This window comes from Scylla paramamosain, chromosome 6 (assembly GCF_035594125.1).
Source record: "Scylla paramamosain isolate STU-SP2022 chromosome 6, ASM3559412v1, whole genome shotgun sequence".
In the NCBI taxonomy this organism is placed as follows: Eukaryota; Metazoa; Arthropoda; class Malacostraca; order Decapoda; family Portunidae; genus Scylla; species Scylla paramamosain.
In genome coordinates this window covers 20,816,002-20,831,996 of record NC_087156.1, presented here as the reverse complement: position 1 = coordinate 20,831,996, position 15,995 = coordinate 20,816,002, and the positions used below count along the sequence as shown (strand labels likewise).

Genomic DNA, 15,995 nt, shown 5'->3' with positions numbered 1-15,995 from the left:
CTATAGTTGTGTATTTGTACTACACTCTTGTCCTGCCTGTGAATCTGTATTTATCCAGTCTTCCCTTTCGGTTAATACGCACTCCTCGCTGTTATTACTTCTTCTAGTCCATTCCAGATATCTATACTTCTATGGGAGCGTGTTAATGTCATTCAAACATCTTCCCTGTGGAGTGAAGGATGCGCCGTGGACCTTCACCTGCTCCCGTTTGTGGTGCATCACGTGAAATCTTAAACTAAAGTGGCTCGTTTAACCATTAAAGAAATAAAACATACACTAAAATATAAAGACTAAATAACTGTAACTGTCATAATTACTTTGCATCACTACGGCTGCTACACGAGGGTGACGTGAGCACTGCAGGACCTCAGATATACCAAGACCATGCATATATCACCACTCCACGACACGCTGCGCAGCCACACATCGTAACACCTGAGCGCGAGGAATCTTAATTATCCCTTTACCTGATGACTACCACTTGAGAAAACAGGTGAGGCAAAGAGCAGCAGAAAACACGTGCAGCGCTGCATCCAAGAGCCACAACACACAAAACTGAGCCACGTGGCGGAAGGGAGACGTCACCGTGGCAGCAATTAGGTGACAGGATAAACACACACACAGGCACCTTCCCCCACCCCCTCCCGCCCTGTTTGGCTCGTATGTAGCACAGTATTGTTAGAATGGGACACCTTCTGCACCAGGAATGTGGGTGGTGGGCAGGGAGGGCGAGTGTGGGCAAGGACTGGGATGGATGGTAATGCTGGCTGGTAAGTAAGCCAATGTCACCGGAGCCCTGTTGTCTGTCTGGCCTTATAGTTAGAGCACTGAGGTTTAAATGCTTACTGGGCTGCTGGGATTTTCTTGTGTGTTTAGGTGGGCGTGGGTGGGGGTGTTCTTGCTGAGGTAAAGACAGCAGATACAACCGTCTCTAGCTATTTTTCTAAGGCATGTTATGAGTGAGGAAGTAAAGAAGGGCAACGTGTGTGTGTGTGTGTGTGTGTGTGTGTGTGTGTGTGTGTGTGTGTGTGTGTGTGTGTGTGTGTGTGTGTGTGTGTGTGTGTGTGTGTGTGTGTGTGTGTGTGTGTGTGTGTGTGTGTGTGTGTGTGTGTGTGTGTGTGTGTGTGCGCGCGCGCGCGTGCATCTTGTAAGCTGTCAGGGAAAACTGAAGAAAATGACTCTAATCTCTCGACGAAGATTTTTTTTTTCTTTCTTTTTTATTCTAAGAGGCACCAAGGGACGGGAAGGGAAGAGGTAAGGCAAGGTAGCTGTCACGTACTGAAAATAAATTGTTTCAAACCTTCCTAGTACCAAGAAGTCTTTATATACACATACATAGTTGTGAAAAGGTTGAAGGATGACGGCTTCGAAGTCTTAAAGGGAGGGGCGTGAGGGAAGCTACCGCCTGTCTGTCCGTCTAGCGAGATGACTTCCAATATAAAGGAGTGACTTGAGTCTTGTAAGGGAGGGTAGTGAAACAGGGCGGAGTTATTTGTGGACTTCGTGGGCACAAGGAGAAGCTGTCTAGGTCAACTGGCCTTTTAAAGTCTCTTTATTTTCTGATGTTCTTACGTTCTTACGCCTTTGGTACGAAAATGAATGGCCAGGGGGCTTCATTATCAATTTTTCTGCCCCTATCCGATCTCTCTGATAAATGAAAAGGAAGAATTTGTCAGTCACGAGAAGCTGGTAAAACAGAGCAATGTGGCCTCAGTCAGCACTAGATGGAGGAGGAGGAGGAGGAGGAGGAGGAGGAGGAGGAGGAGGAGGAGGAGGAGGAGGAGGAGGAGGAGGAGGAGGAGGAGGAGGAGGAGGAGGAGGAGGAGGAGCCAGGAACCATTAGCGTGCAGTCACTCATGTGGGTATGAAAAAGAAAGGAGGAAAAAAAAAAAAAAAAAAAAAAAAAGCATATTCTTCACCTCGCTTGCCGCACACCTCCTCCAGCCACCCCACACCTGGCGAAGGCGGTGAGGCAGCGACAATAACTAATGGGGCGGCAGGAGGCGGCGGCGTGTCGCGGCTTTTCCACGCGGGCGGCGACAGAGCCTCGACGACAGCAGCAGCACGGCATTTCGTCAGGTCAACAAAAAGTGAGCCTTACGCGGGAGATGAGAGAGAGAGAGAGAGAGAGAGAGAGAGAGAGAGAGAGAGAGAGAGAGAGAGAGAGAGAGAGAGAGAGAGAGAGAGAGAGAAAGAAAGTGACTTTAAAAACCTACTCTATATTTAGTCTGATTTACTTCTTCGTGTCTGGTGATTTTTTTTTCTTTTTTTACGCAATGGTAATAGTAAGGAAGGCATGAATATAAATAGACGGTAAATAAGCCACCAATGTCCTAATACCCTTGCGTAATAATCTGTACCTCTCTGACCTCTGCGTTATATTCAGTCAGTCGTGGAGAAAGAAATGTATTACGGATCTTCCTTAGCTTATTCCTACATGTTTATTCTTCTGCAGGATAAAACAACTCAACAAAGGTCTCGCTCCTCGTCATATCCTTACTCTCCTCTTTTCAACAGTGTTTATGAATGTTGGAGCTAGTTGTTGTTGTTTTTATTACTATTATTGTATTAGATTTTCCTCCTCTTTCTCCTCCTCTTTGCCTGACCTGTGCGTGCTGAGCTCAGGCGAATGTGGATGTTAGGTAGGTTTATTTAATATAAACTACTGTTATATGGTGAGTACAGCGGTGACAACTTCGTCTGAGTCAACCTCACTGATCCACCATAACATGAATCCATCGCAGGAAAGTTAGGCACATACCTCACTTCGTCCGCTTAAGACAAATCACTTCAACAATATTCTGATTCCTGAAATGTGTCCCTGTCCTCTTTTCACCAGCGTTTATGAATCTATCCCAGGTGAGCTGAGCCACACACCTCGCCTCGTTAAGTGAAGACAGAACACCTTTTCAACAAAATCTTATGTTCTGATTCCCCGTCGCATCCTTCATTCTCCCTTTCTATCAGCCTTTATGAATGTGTCCCAGGAGAGTTAAGCCACGCACCTCGCCTCGTTAATTCAAGGCGTCTTGGCGAGCCTGACGGGTAGCAAGGTCACCACTCTACAGCTTAAGCCCCTTACCTACACGCAGTTATAAGTGATGATATAAATGAACAGGGGCTACAGCATTGCCGTCTAGAGCGGTTATCTGATCAATGTGTAACTAAACATTTCACCCTATAAAAAAAGGGTTTTCTGATTCCTTTTTTTTTTATGTAAGAGAGGTTCTGACCAAGAGGAACAAAAAGACGGCAGGACAAAAACAGGGAGTTATTTCTAACAACATGTTGCATATTTCTTTTTTCCCCCGATAATTATTTTTCTGCAGCTCCGGTAGACCCAGCAAAAAAAGAGACGCCATCATGAAGCGTAAGAGCGGAAGCGCATCTGCGTTGTTCAATATTTGTCCTGTCTCGTTCTGGCTTCCCTCCGCTATTCTTTCTTATTTATTATTATTATTTTTTTTTTTTCGTTTCCTTGAATTTGTCATGTACGTATTCATATGTTACTCAGCATAACTTTAACTTATTGTACGTGGTAGTAATAGCAGTAGTAGTGGTGGTGGTGGTGGAGGTGGTTGTTGTTGCTGTTGTACAGTAGTAGTAGTAGTAGTAGTAGTAGTAGTAGTAGTAGTAGTAGTAGTTGTTGTTGTTGTTGTACAGTAGTAGTAGTAGTAGTAGTAGTAGTAGTAGTAGTAGTAGTAGTAGTAGTAGTAGTAGTAGTAGTAGTAGTAGTAGTAGTAGTAGTTGTTGTACAGTAGTAGTTGTAGTTGTAGTAGTAGTAGTAGTAGTAGTAGTAGTAGTAGTAGTAGTAGTAGTAGTAATATTAGTAGTAGTAGTAGTAGTAGTTAGTAGTAGTAGTAGTAGTAGTAGTAGTAGTAGTAGTAGTAGTAGTAGTAGTAGTAGTTGTTGTTGTTGTTGTTGTTGTACAGTAGTAGTAGTAGTAGTAGTAGTAGTAGTAGTAGTAGTAGTAGTAGTAGTAGTAGTAGTAGTAGTAGTAGTAGTAGTAGTAGTAAGAAGAAGAAGAAGAAGAAGAAGAAGAAGAAGAAGAAGAAGAAGAAGAAGAAGAAGAAGAAGAAGAAGAAGAAGAAGAAGAAGAAGAAGAAAGAAAGAAAGAAAGAAAGAAAGAAAGAAAGAAAGAAAGAAAGAAAGAAAGAAAAAAAAAGCAAACAAAAGCAATCAAACAAAACGAAAACAATAAATTAATACCCACGATAAGCCAAACCACCACAAGTAAATGACAATAAAAAAAATAAAAAAAAATTTAAAAAAAAGGAAGATCGAGACAGAAAAAGAGACACGAGTGGAAGGGTGGGATGACTGCCACAAATAGCCGGCAAGGGGACACAGTGAGCGGGGACTTGGGGGAGAGGCACCAAGGAGAGACACACTGTGACTGACTATAGAAACAACAACACGAGGAGGACGAAGAGAAGAGCATTCTTGAGTCATGACCATCACCCCACAGCAGCGCCACTAACTTAAGCCGGTATTCTGAAGCGCTTTGCTCTCTCACCATGGATATTCTCAAAGGCCACGGAGATCATTAGCCGGGTTCCCAAGAGTGTTTCCCCTATTAATCAGTCACTAGAACCGTAAAAACTGCTTTAAGAACCAGTGTATCTTCAACTAGGGCCTTTTAAAATAGTCGGGGTGCGGCACAGAAATGTTTCAGAATAATCCTAAGTTCTGCCTCGCCTTCCCCTCCTCCTCGTCTCCTCAGCGTGATGGAAAGAGGGCGAGGGGGGAAGACAGTGGCTGGTTTTAAGGACAGGCATGAAAGAGCAGTAGTAGGTCGTGGTGTGCCAGTAAATCACCAAGTGTCAGTTACGCTTGCGCCAGAAAATAACAAGCAACTGTAGCGAGTAAACACAAGTGCCTCTCTCTCTCTCTCTCTCTCTCTCTCTCTCTCTCTCTCTCTCTCTCTCTCTCTCTCTCTCTCTCTCTCTCTCTCTCTTGCATCCACACACCCCATTACAGAATTAAAAAGTAAAATAATGAACACCATTTGGAATTAAAATCAAAACATGTTACAATTTATAGGTTAAAATACACGTGCGTTTAGTGTCAAGTTCATCATATTCCTACAGCAAATATCTTTTCTTTTTTTATCGTAGTGATTAGCATCAGCTTTTAAATGTATTGTTAAATTCAGCTCATCCCCCCCTCTCTCTCTCTCTCTCTCTCTCTCTCTCTCTCTCTCTCTCTCTCTCTCTCTCTCTCTCTCTCTAGGCCATCGCCAAGGTGGAATAGTGAACTAAAGTGGGCACTGCTGCTCCCACTGATAAATTTATTGACCCATCCACTCTAGAGTCAAACATTAGCATTATTTCTGGTATGTTTGTAGTTGCCACTAGAGTTTGTTATGAGTCGGATTGAATTCTCTCTCTCTCTCTCTCTCTCTCTCTCTCTCTCTCTCTCTCTCTCTCTCTCTCTCTCTCTCTCTGATAATATACCAAACTAGCCACTGAGAGAGAGAGAGAGAGAGAGAGAGAGAGAGAGAGAGAGAGAGAGAGAGAGAGAGAGAGAGAGAGAGAGAGAGAGAGAGAGAGAGAATAATCGTAAACATGAAACATTCCTCGTTCCCTGCCAGACAATCGCACGGGGGATGCACCATTGCACCTCGCGCCTTACATCATCCCCACACACACCATGCACAGCCTCACTCCATCCATGCCATCACTCCTCCCACCAACACCACCACCACCACCGCTACCACTACCACATGGCCTAAATTCATCAGCAGCAACGCACAGGCAAAGAAAGACCTCAGGTGCACGCCGTCAGGAGAATGTACCCCATCTGCTGGCCGCTCTACCCGCCATAAGATGTAAAGGTTGAGTGGTTGTCTGGTAACGTCTGGCTTCTACTGATAAAGGAGTCGCATTTTTAAGCTACGATTTTTTTTTTTTTTATGTTTTAACAAGGGTTCCGCATTATCGGTGGGAAAAACACACCCATGACACTTCGACTTATCATACTTTGACTTAGTGGAAACAATTCCGACTAGACAAGTGACGAGAAGGCAATGTCTACCACTATTTTCATCAGTATTATTATTATTATTACTACTATTGTTGTTGTTATTGTTATAGGTAATAATGGTTCCTTATGACAGCCCAAAACGTGTAGAAAAACAGAATCTTAATATGACGTGTTCTTGATTCACATGATAGTTTAACGGGTTCCGCATCGTAAGTGGGGAAAAAATACCCATGAGAACTGAATCCTTGTGGCTCTGAAAAAAAAAAAAAAAAGTCCTTGTGAAAGTCCAAAGCGTGTCAAATACAAGCCCCAGAAGATGAAGGCTGAAGGGATTACTAAAACCGTTTTCCTGCTGAACACACGGAGGCCTGACGTCACTGCTAGAGTGCTCGGCCCCACCGCCTCGAGAATAGTGGTGACGCTCCTGCTCCGGCCCTCGTAACCTTACTCCCGCACCCTCCCTCTCCCGCTACCACCTTCACCGCGTCATATTCCCTCATATTCGGTGCGGACAGTAGTCTATGAGAGTTTTTCTCGTTTGCTTCTGCAATAAACCATGAGCTTGAGCGGCTGAGTAAATCACACAAGAGGGCCTCGCCCTCTTGTGTGAGACAGGATTAGAGATTTTATATATATATATATATATATATATATATATATATATATATATATATATATATATATATATATATATATATATATATATATATATATATATATATATATAGCATCACCACCCTCTGCACTTTCTAGAATTTAATGGGGAGAGAGAGAGAGAGAGAGAGAGAGAGAGAGAGAGAGAGAGAGAGAGAGAGAGAGAGAGAGAGAGAGAGAGAGAGAGAGAGAGAGAGAGAGAGAGAGAGAGAGAGAGAGAGAGAGAGAGTTACATAGAAAAACAGGCCACACCAGACCTTGCGGTCCTCACGAGGTGACCTGACCTAGGACTACTAAGGTGATAGAAGAAAAGGACAGGAAAGCAGAAAGCTCTCTCCCCACCCTCCACTCCCTCCGGCATAAGCTGTACAGGAAAAACAGGTCAGAAATAAATACCTTACAGGGTAAAAAAAAAAAAAAAAGTAATAATAATAAAATAAAATAAATAAAAAATATATAGGAAAAAAAGAAAATAGATGAAATGAGGTGCCCACATTTCCTAAGGGCAAGAAAGTTAATCACTAACAAACAAATGCTGTTAGCCATGGATTGCAGGCAAGATATTTATCAAGATGGTGTTTAAAAGTCTCTACGGTGTTGCAGTCTATCACGTCTCAAGATTAACTACTTGATAGAAAAAATAGTTTTTTGATTTGTGAGAGTTGAAGGATTTCCCAACAATATTTCCCAACAACCATTTCCTCGCTTGTAATTTGAAGAGTCTATTGTGAAATATTTGCTGCAGTCTATGTTATCAATGCCTTTGATGATTTTAAACAACTGTATTAAGTTGCCTCTGAGTCTTCTTTGTGTTAATGGGAAAAGATTTAATTCTTTAAGACACTCTTTGTATGATTTGTTTCTTAGGCTTGGTATCATTTTTGTTACTCTACGCTGAACTCTTTCTAATTTATCAATGTCTTTCTGGTAGTAGGGACACCATGCTTGAACGCAATATTCCAAAAGGTGACGGACTAAAGAGTTATACAGTATAAAAGAGACGATTGCATCCTTAGATCTATAATCAAAAGATCTGCTGATTAAGCCCATTACTTTATTTGCTTTCTTTATGACTTCTGAACGTTGTTGGCTAGGTTTTAAGATACTCGATATTGTCACTCCTAAATCAGTTTCGTTGTCAACACTTTTAAGTTGGGTACCATTCAAAATATACTTCACTTTCTCATTTCTATACCCTATGTGAAGCACTTTGCACTTATCTGCATTAAAACTCATCTGCCAGGTTCGCCCCCACTGAGTTGATTTGTCTAGATTTTTCTGCATTTCTATTACTTATTCGTTAGAGACTATGGAATTTGCAATTTTGGTGTCATCAGGAAACTTCAATATTATACTAGTAACACCCTCATCTATGTCATTAATATAAACAAGGAAGAGAACAGGTCCTAAGACCTGTGGTACCCCAATGGTTACATTAGTCCACTTGGTTGCTTTTCCATTTATTACAACTCTTTGTTTATGGTTATTTAGCCAGTTTTCAACACATCGCAACATATCACCTTGGATACCACGTGATTTTAGTTTAATCACTAAGCATTTGTAGGGGACTTTGTCAAAGGCTTTTTGAAAATCAAGATATATTATATCTACCACTTTACTCTCGTCATACTGGTTCAGAATAGAAGTTTAAGAGGTTCGTCAAACATGAGCATTTGTTGTGGAAGCCATGTTGAGTATTTTTAAGTAAGTTGTTTTCTTCTAAGAGATTATTTTCTTCTAAGTGAGAGAGAGAGAGAGAGAGAGAGAGAGAGAGAGAGAGAGAGAGAGAGAGAGAGAGAGAGAGAGAGAGAGAGAGAGAGAGAGAGAGAGAGAGAGAGAGAGAGAGAGAGAGAGAGAGAGAGAGAGAGAGAGAGAGAGAGAGAGAGAGAGAGAGAGAGAGAGAGAGAGAGAGAGAGAGAGAGAGAGAGATTTACAGCCCCAACTCAACCTCAACACCCAAACACCCATTCAAGGATTACAAAAGGGAATATTAAGCAGCAATATATAATGTGATTTGCTATTTTCTCTTCACTCACACACACACACACACACACACACACACTGAGATGCAAAATAAAAAAGAAAATCTTTGGCACAGTGCATTTCTCTGTGTATTGTCAAGGTTAATAAAAAGAAAAAAAGTATAAACTGACTGAGATTCATACAGACTGACAGATGAGAAAATACTACATCTATACGGTCTCATCTGCACTAAGTAGTAACACAATGCAATCTGTAACAAATATTCATGACACTGTGTAGTCATGGTTCAGTCACAATTACTGTTGTTGGATCTGTCCCAAAGCACACGAGCGGGAAGCAAATGCACTATAATGTACTATAAAGAGCACATCTCACAAATTGTCTCAGTGAAAGTGCATGGAAAGGATGGCGTGTTTTTCTTTTCAGGGTATGAGAGGTCATTTCCATCCCCACAAACCAAAATTTTGTAACTCCCTCTACACAAAATTTCATTACTCTCCCCCCATACGAGAGTTCATTTCCCTTCCAACAAACCAAAATTTCGTAACTCCCTCCCCACAAAATTTCATTACTCCCTCCCACAAAAGGAATTAATTTCCCTTCCAACAAACCAAAATTTCATAACTCCTGGTTGTGTCACTAACCAGTTTTCACCTCATGTCACTCACCAGTTTTCTGCTTTGCATCACTAAACAGTTTTCACCTTGAGCCACAAGCCAGTTTTCACCCTGTCACTATCAAGTTTTAAAAAATATGTAACATACAGTAACCATACATGAGCACATAAATATGACTTTTATAAATAAGTAACAATTGAAAATAGAATTAGAGCTTCAGCATTATACTAATTCACTCTAAGCAAACACCAACACCTTAAGTCATCAATCTAAAGAGGGACAGGGAAGGAAAGAGGAGAGTCAGTAGTGGTGCTTCACAGTAAGGAGCACCTCTGGGCAGGCCCATCATCTGGCGGCTGACTCAGTGACTTCCCCATAATCTCCACTTCAACTTTTCCATCAAAAAATATGTCTTATCCACCATTACAGCTTCTTCCACTGGTGGGTGGCCTCTAAGCCGAGTGTATGGAGCACTGTAACATACAGGTCTCTACACCACCAAGATGAATGGAGTTGTCTTACTGCTGGATTAAGATCATCCTTATTTCCTGTCTTGACCACATTAATTGATTAAAAAAAGAGTAATGAATTTTAAAAAGGAGTGTACTGGCTAGTGTACTGTACAGTCTAGCAAGTTACTTATTCTGGTGGTAAGACTTTGGCCATGGTGAACATCATGGCCTGATTGAAGAATTATGTGCCCAAAGTGTCCTGCCTCAGGTTTAACCCTCAGCAGCTCCCCCCGAGTCATTTGGCCTTTCAAACCAAGTTCTCAGGACATAAGCCAGTGCATCTTATATGCTTTTGTAAAATATTGATACAAAAAATAAACAGTCATATTTTATAGGTCCAAAATTATTTTCAGTTACTAAGTGGTATCAAGACTGTAAAGTGTAGCAAGTTACTTATTCTGGTGGTAAGACTTGGCCTGTGGTTTAACAAAAGAAGCAACGGTGGCATTCTTTGGGTCAGGTTACAATGACAATGGTCACACTGTGTACTATGTGAACTGCCTACGCCACTGAGCCTGCCGCCAAAATGACACCCCCCCAAAAATTCATAAATTATTGGTACTCACGTCTCCAGCTCGTCCTCTCAGCCACTCAAGCAGGAAGTTCCTCATTTCCTCAGGTATCTCTTCCACTTCTCCTTCATCCTGTAAGTATGTCGCAAACAACACAAAATTCTGTAAGAAACTGCTCGTGTAAAAATTGGTGCTGCATTTGGTTTGCTTCATTCTTGCCTAACCACAATGTTACTGCAAGTAGGCAAGAGATACTACAGAAGATTACTGTAAATTATCAACACACACTAAAATCTCACCTGTGACATCTGTACAGCTTGTCGCAGCTTTTCTGCTGCCTCTAACACAGCCAGGCTGGGAGACATGCTGCGGTCAGGCAGGCTGGCCAACTCCAACTGTGTGCCTAGAATGGTAAGGGAGTATTTTCATACTTCTACACATTATGTGTATACATGCTGTTGTGATGTAGTGTATTGCTTGCCACAGCCATCAAGCTGAATACTGAGACAGACAATTACTTTACAGCTGTTTCCCACACTTAACATCACGCACTGGAGGCAGAAAGCAATGATAAAGTAAAGTGCAAGCCCTTCCCTATTCGCACAAGATGGCAGCCATGAAAGCAAAAATAGAACTTTTAGCAGAACTTGCCTTCTCTGTAAATGCAAGGTGACATAACATAAATAGTCTTTCCCTGCACAGTGCATTTAAGAAAGAACAAAACAAAAAATAAAAAAAATACAAGAATGCATAAAATAAAACATTCCAAAATCAATCATATTCTTAAAACACTGACTCACTTTTCACTCACATCCATACTTTTTTCCTACAATTAGTTTTTTTACTAAACTTGAAATACAAGATGTCAATTTCAATATTTTACTGTCAGCCTAAGTTTCAGTACATTTACTTGCTTTTTCAACTAAATATTTTCTCCCTGTGCCTCACATAAAAGAGTGAAAAATTAGAATGACAACCTCCTCAAACTGGAAGGCAGAGGCTGAGAGGTCAGTGCATGAAAGTGATGAGCCTGAGGTCCTAAGCAAGGGTTCTGCTGCAAGCTGGGCACTTCTCTGTTATCAAGTGGCTGAAGAACACATACATACATGTTGCCAGCAACCCTGTCCTTGGTGATGAGTGCATCAAGGAGTGACATCAGCCACTACATGTGTCACTTCAAAATGCCTGCCTTCACTGTCACAGATGAGGACCAACTATCCAAGCCTCTGATAAATGAGTCTACAAGCTATCTATCAAAGCCTATGTGAATTTTTTCTTTCTTTTTAATCTCAAAACTGAACCTCAAAGAAAAAAAAAACATTACAGACAAGGAAGACAAGAAACTTAAAACAAAGTAGAGGAAAGAAATTAACTGGTTGTGGTGAACACTTATCCCAGACAGTGCTTCAAGAAGTTGAACAAAAACAGCACAAACTCATGTGGTTAACTGCCAAACTTCAAAGCTTTTAGGAATGCAAACTATGCACTGAAACAATTAAGAAATGGTTGCCATGATCATCCATGTGACTTTCTAGACATGTTTATCTATTTCCAGAATACATGCAGTGCTATTAACTTACCTGCTATGATGCCATCCATTTGTTGCAAGGCAGCCTCAAGCATTTTAGAAGCTTCCACATTGGGAGGTAGAAGCTGGGCACTCATTGTGCTTTTTTAAAAATTATGAGAACCTTGTGGATTTTTCAAAGAGCCTGAGTGTTTTTGGATTACAGTAAACACCTGAATAGGGATTCTTCACCCTTTTTGTACAAAAGCTGCTTCAGAATGGGTTTAGTTTGTAAAGGATCATACAAACTGCTTGCTCATTTTCTTCCAAATTACACCTTTCAGCTCCTGTAATAAAACAAAAACTTTATTCATGTACACAAAATCATCAGTCAAACTGCTTCCTGCTAAGCAAATCAAAACAAGTAACACATGACAGCTTCAAGAAAAGCTACAAGGAAACAGTGAAATGTGATATTGACCACAGCAAGCCAAAACAATACAAGCACAATCATGACAAAACTGCACTAACAAGTTGTGGATATACATTTACATTTGAAGCAAGTGGACATCTGAAATTGAAATAATACTTAGAAAGTCTAATCATCTAGAAAATCAAATGCAAAAGTAAAAAAAAAAATATATAAGTAAATAAAAAAAAAATCAATAAAAAACAGTCTTGTCCGACAGTTCCAATGTGATGCCACATCCACTCCACTGGACAAACACTGACTTCCAGTGTTACCTGCCCACTTCTCTATCCTGATGCATCTAGCCCTGTTCTGGCACCACACTCCTGCTTTCATTACAAATCTGGCCTTGCTGTGGTCACAGTCATCACATCGTGTTTTCAATATGTCCTCTTGTGAGACCGCTGTGCTGCAGACCCCTACCATGGCCATCCCATACAAGATATATGGCATTAAGTATTACAGTAAAATCTCTCTCATCCGGCATTCGAGTACCCGGCACATTTTTCCCCGAGCCTTAAAATCAATAAAAAATCAATGTGTACTCATAAAATCGATTAAAATTCCCGCGCGAGGTATACTTTGACCCCTCGCCACCAGAGCGCACTGCTTCGCGCCACCCGCGGCCCACTGCACTGTGTTTACTCAGTGACTCAGTCCTGCGTGTGCACTGTTTATTGCCTGACGCCTTCATCATGCCTAAAGTTGTAGAAAAGAGGAAGTGTGTTGTGCTTACACTTAAGCAGCTGATCAGATCAGCTGCTGATTAAGATCAGCTGATCTTTTTTATGGTAAGATGCGTGAGTGTAGGGTGGTGATTGTGGACATAATTTCACTTCTATTCAAGTATCTGACAATATTCAAGTATCCGGCATGTCGGCGGTCCCGTTGATGCCGGATAAGAGGGATTTTACTGTAATTGATTGACTGATACTTTCAATTTAAATATATAATTTTTTTCACAAATAAAGGATAAAAATGTAAGCAAATAGCATTTACAAAGACACACAAATATGAGCATGCAGCAGCTTGTACACACGCCTGTATTGCCACACACCCCACACTGAGCATTCTGACTACACACTTGTGAAAGCTTAAAAAATACAAATTATCCACACTGCTGATGTATTGTACTCCATGAGCAATGAAGTTCACTCACTGGATGGCACATACATGTTTTGCCACATCACAGAGATATTGCTGTTCAATCAACTAATTCAAATATGTTCATCTGCGTGCTTGTGTTAGACTGACACTATTAGATGAAACTGCCCAGTAAAGCAACAAGGCAGCTCTTAGCCATGGCTCACACCACATACCTCATGTTACTTCATCAGGCAGAACTCAAGCAAGATATTTATTACAAAAAAAATATCAAGTTCACTAAATTAGACTAAGACCCTTAAAAATGTAACCTTTAGTTTCTTGAGTATAATTATTAAGTCATCATTTCTCCTTTCCCTGTACATACACTATTTCAGTAACAGACCCCCGGCACATGGGACACTTTTCAGTGGATGATGACTGCCACTATTTCATGGCAAGAAATGAATGCACATGGGCACCTGCACACAAGCCACTTTTTAGTGACAGTCACAAAAAAATAGTGACTGGGTCTATTTTTACCTGCCACACCACTGTGGCTGCCCACTGTAACTGTTGATGGATCATGTTGATTTAAATCACACCCTACACACAGCCACTTGTGGGAATAGTGTTCCCTCAAGAGTGGTTGAAGCATAATTACAGCAGGCCTATCTTTTCCTGCCACACATTTCACATGTTGGTGTCTTGCTGTGCTGTATGTAACCACCATAATAATTACCAAGTAAGATCTGCTCTCTCATACCTATAACCAGTGAAGTACATTTCCAAACTAAACCTAAAGCCATCAGAGCCACCAGTAAAACTACAGGAATTGAGCACCAATATCATTTTGATTCTCTGCCACAGAAAATCACCAGCCCAAATGCTCACAATCTATATGATGTAATTTGTATGGACTTTCTACATAACCTTACATCCTGACATTAATGGGAGCAGCTCTGTCCATCTCTTGATCTCCACACTGGTGATAAAAGGTTGGGCATATAATTATTTTAACCTAATACTCATACTCAAAGGGCAGCTATGTACTAAGGCAAAGGCCCTGCACATAGGTGGCACTACACACTTATCCCCATTGTCTAGTAATGAATATGGGACCCACCTTTTATTTACACACTCACAATGGCTCTGTATCCTCAATTACTACCATGTATTTCTGCACCTACATAATGAGATTCACAATAATAATTATATTAAATGCCTCAGCAATAACATAGTAGCATAAATCACACTGTAGGATGCACATAAAACTTATACAATTTTACCAAGGTGTCGTTTGTGGCTGGTCCACGAGACTATCCCTTTCCACCGGGGGGCAATAGGGGTAAGAGTGTGAACAGTGTGCAAGAGTGTAAGAGTAACAGTGTGTAAGAGTGTAAAAGTGTGCAGTGTTTCATCTGGATCACCCTGTGTGCAATTACCAGCTTGGCATATAGATAGACAGGTAGATAGTTGTTTGTATGTCTTTTAACTGTCTCCTCTATTTCATCAAACTCATCAGGCAGCCACCTGAAGGAAGCCATACCATATACCTAAAGCCTAAATGTCCTGGGGTGGAGATTAGGGATGTATAATGTCGTACCTATATATTCTCAAACCGTTCCAAAATATTCCTGAGTAGCTCTCCCTGTCACACTCTGTTTCCTGGCCATGGTTCACAAGAGAAACTAGACAAATAAAACTATATGTGACGGCTCAGCACGGTCAACATTACCATGAGATTAATGGCAAGTGTGTGGTGCTTCATGATATCAGGCAAAGAATTTTTGTGATTTCAATAAGAAAACTAAATCAACAGCAGCATGTGGTTACAGTATATCTTTATCACAAAGCCTACCAAGTTCACATGAAACAGCATCTTTTGGTCCAACTGAGACCATTATTTACAAAAGTAAATCTGTCATTCACTGATAACATCTCCATGCACCACAGTGTCTGTACTATGACTAAATAACCTGCTCATCTGTCCTTGCCATCCTCTAAAATGATCCAGCTATTATTCCAGCCCCGCCGCGGTGAACTGTGTTGTGTTAGCACCTGTGTACCTGTGAGAAGTGCCTCGCCCCCAGCCCAGCCAGCACCTCACCTCAACGGTGCCCAACGGACGCCTGGCGCCCAGCACCTCACTGCTCTATTCACCAAACACCTCAACCCATAAGTCATTTTACAAACCTTAGTTTTCAGTTAATAACTGAAGTTTGACAGGAGCCTGAGGGACGTAGCCCGAATCAAAGCCCTGCTGAGGTAGCAAAGTGTCCACCGGAAGAGATTTGTAAACAAACATTTCTTAAAAATTACTAAATTTTATTAATTTCCCGGCACTGCTACTGTTACTTGTTATGCATCTAAATTATTCCATTTATCAAATATGGTAATAAATTTGATACATTTGTCATCATTATAAATAAAATCCTGAATGTCATTAATAAAGAAATGCGAGCCAACTGTTGCACATTTCCACAAACATCGCACACTCAACATATAAATACAGCCACAAACATTACCAATATTAACAAAACTTTGAAAATAATTCAATAATTTACACCACCATGAATTTCTTGATAACAAAGGTGGTGTGAATAGGAAGGGGGCGGGGGGAGCGAGGCCCACCAGGCGGAGAGAGCGGGCCTTGTATAGACGCTGCCTGAC

The 15,995-nt window shown here is 41.1% G+C and overlaps 1 protein-coding gene across 3 annotated transcripts in view; it reads right to left on the bottom strand.

The window, feature by feature from the left end:
• The window catches only part of LOC135101375 (liprin-beta-2-like), a 25,902-nt gene extending 9,907 nt beyond the window's left edge, over window positions 1-15,995 (bottom strand). For 2 of the 3 annotated variants that reach the window (XM_064005277.1, XM_064005278.1), the window contains exons 1-4: window positions 15,519-15,995; window positions 11,844-12,117; window positions 10,564-10,666; window positions 10,318-10,414 (exon numbers count right to left, since the gene is read on the bottom strand). In XM_064005277.1, coding sequence (XP_063861347.1) covers window positions 10,318-10,414; window positions 10,564-10,666; window positions 11,844-11,928 — 285 coding nt within the window. In that variant the 5' untranslated portion in view covers window positions 11,929-12,117; window positions 15,519-15,995. Of the gene's footprint in view, window positions 1-10,317; window positions 10,415-10,562; window positions 10,667-11,843; window positions 12,118-15,518 lie in introns of all 3 variants that reach the window. The other variant, XM_064005279.1, reaches the window with a different exon arrangement.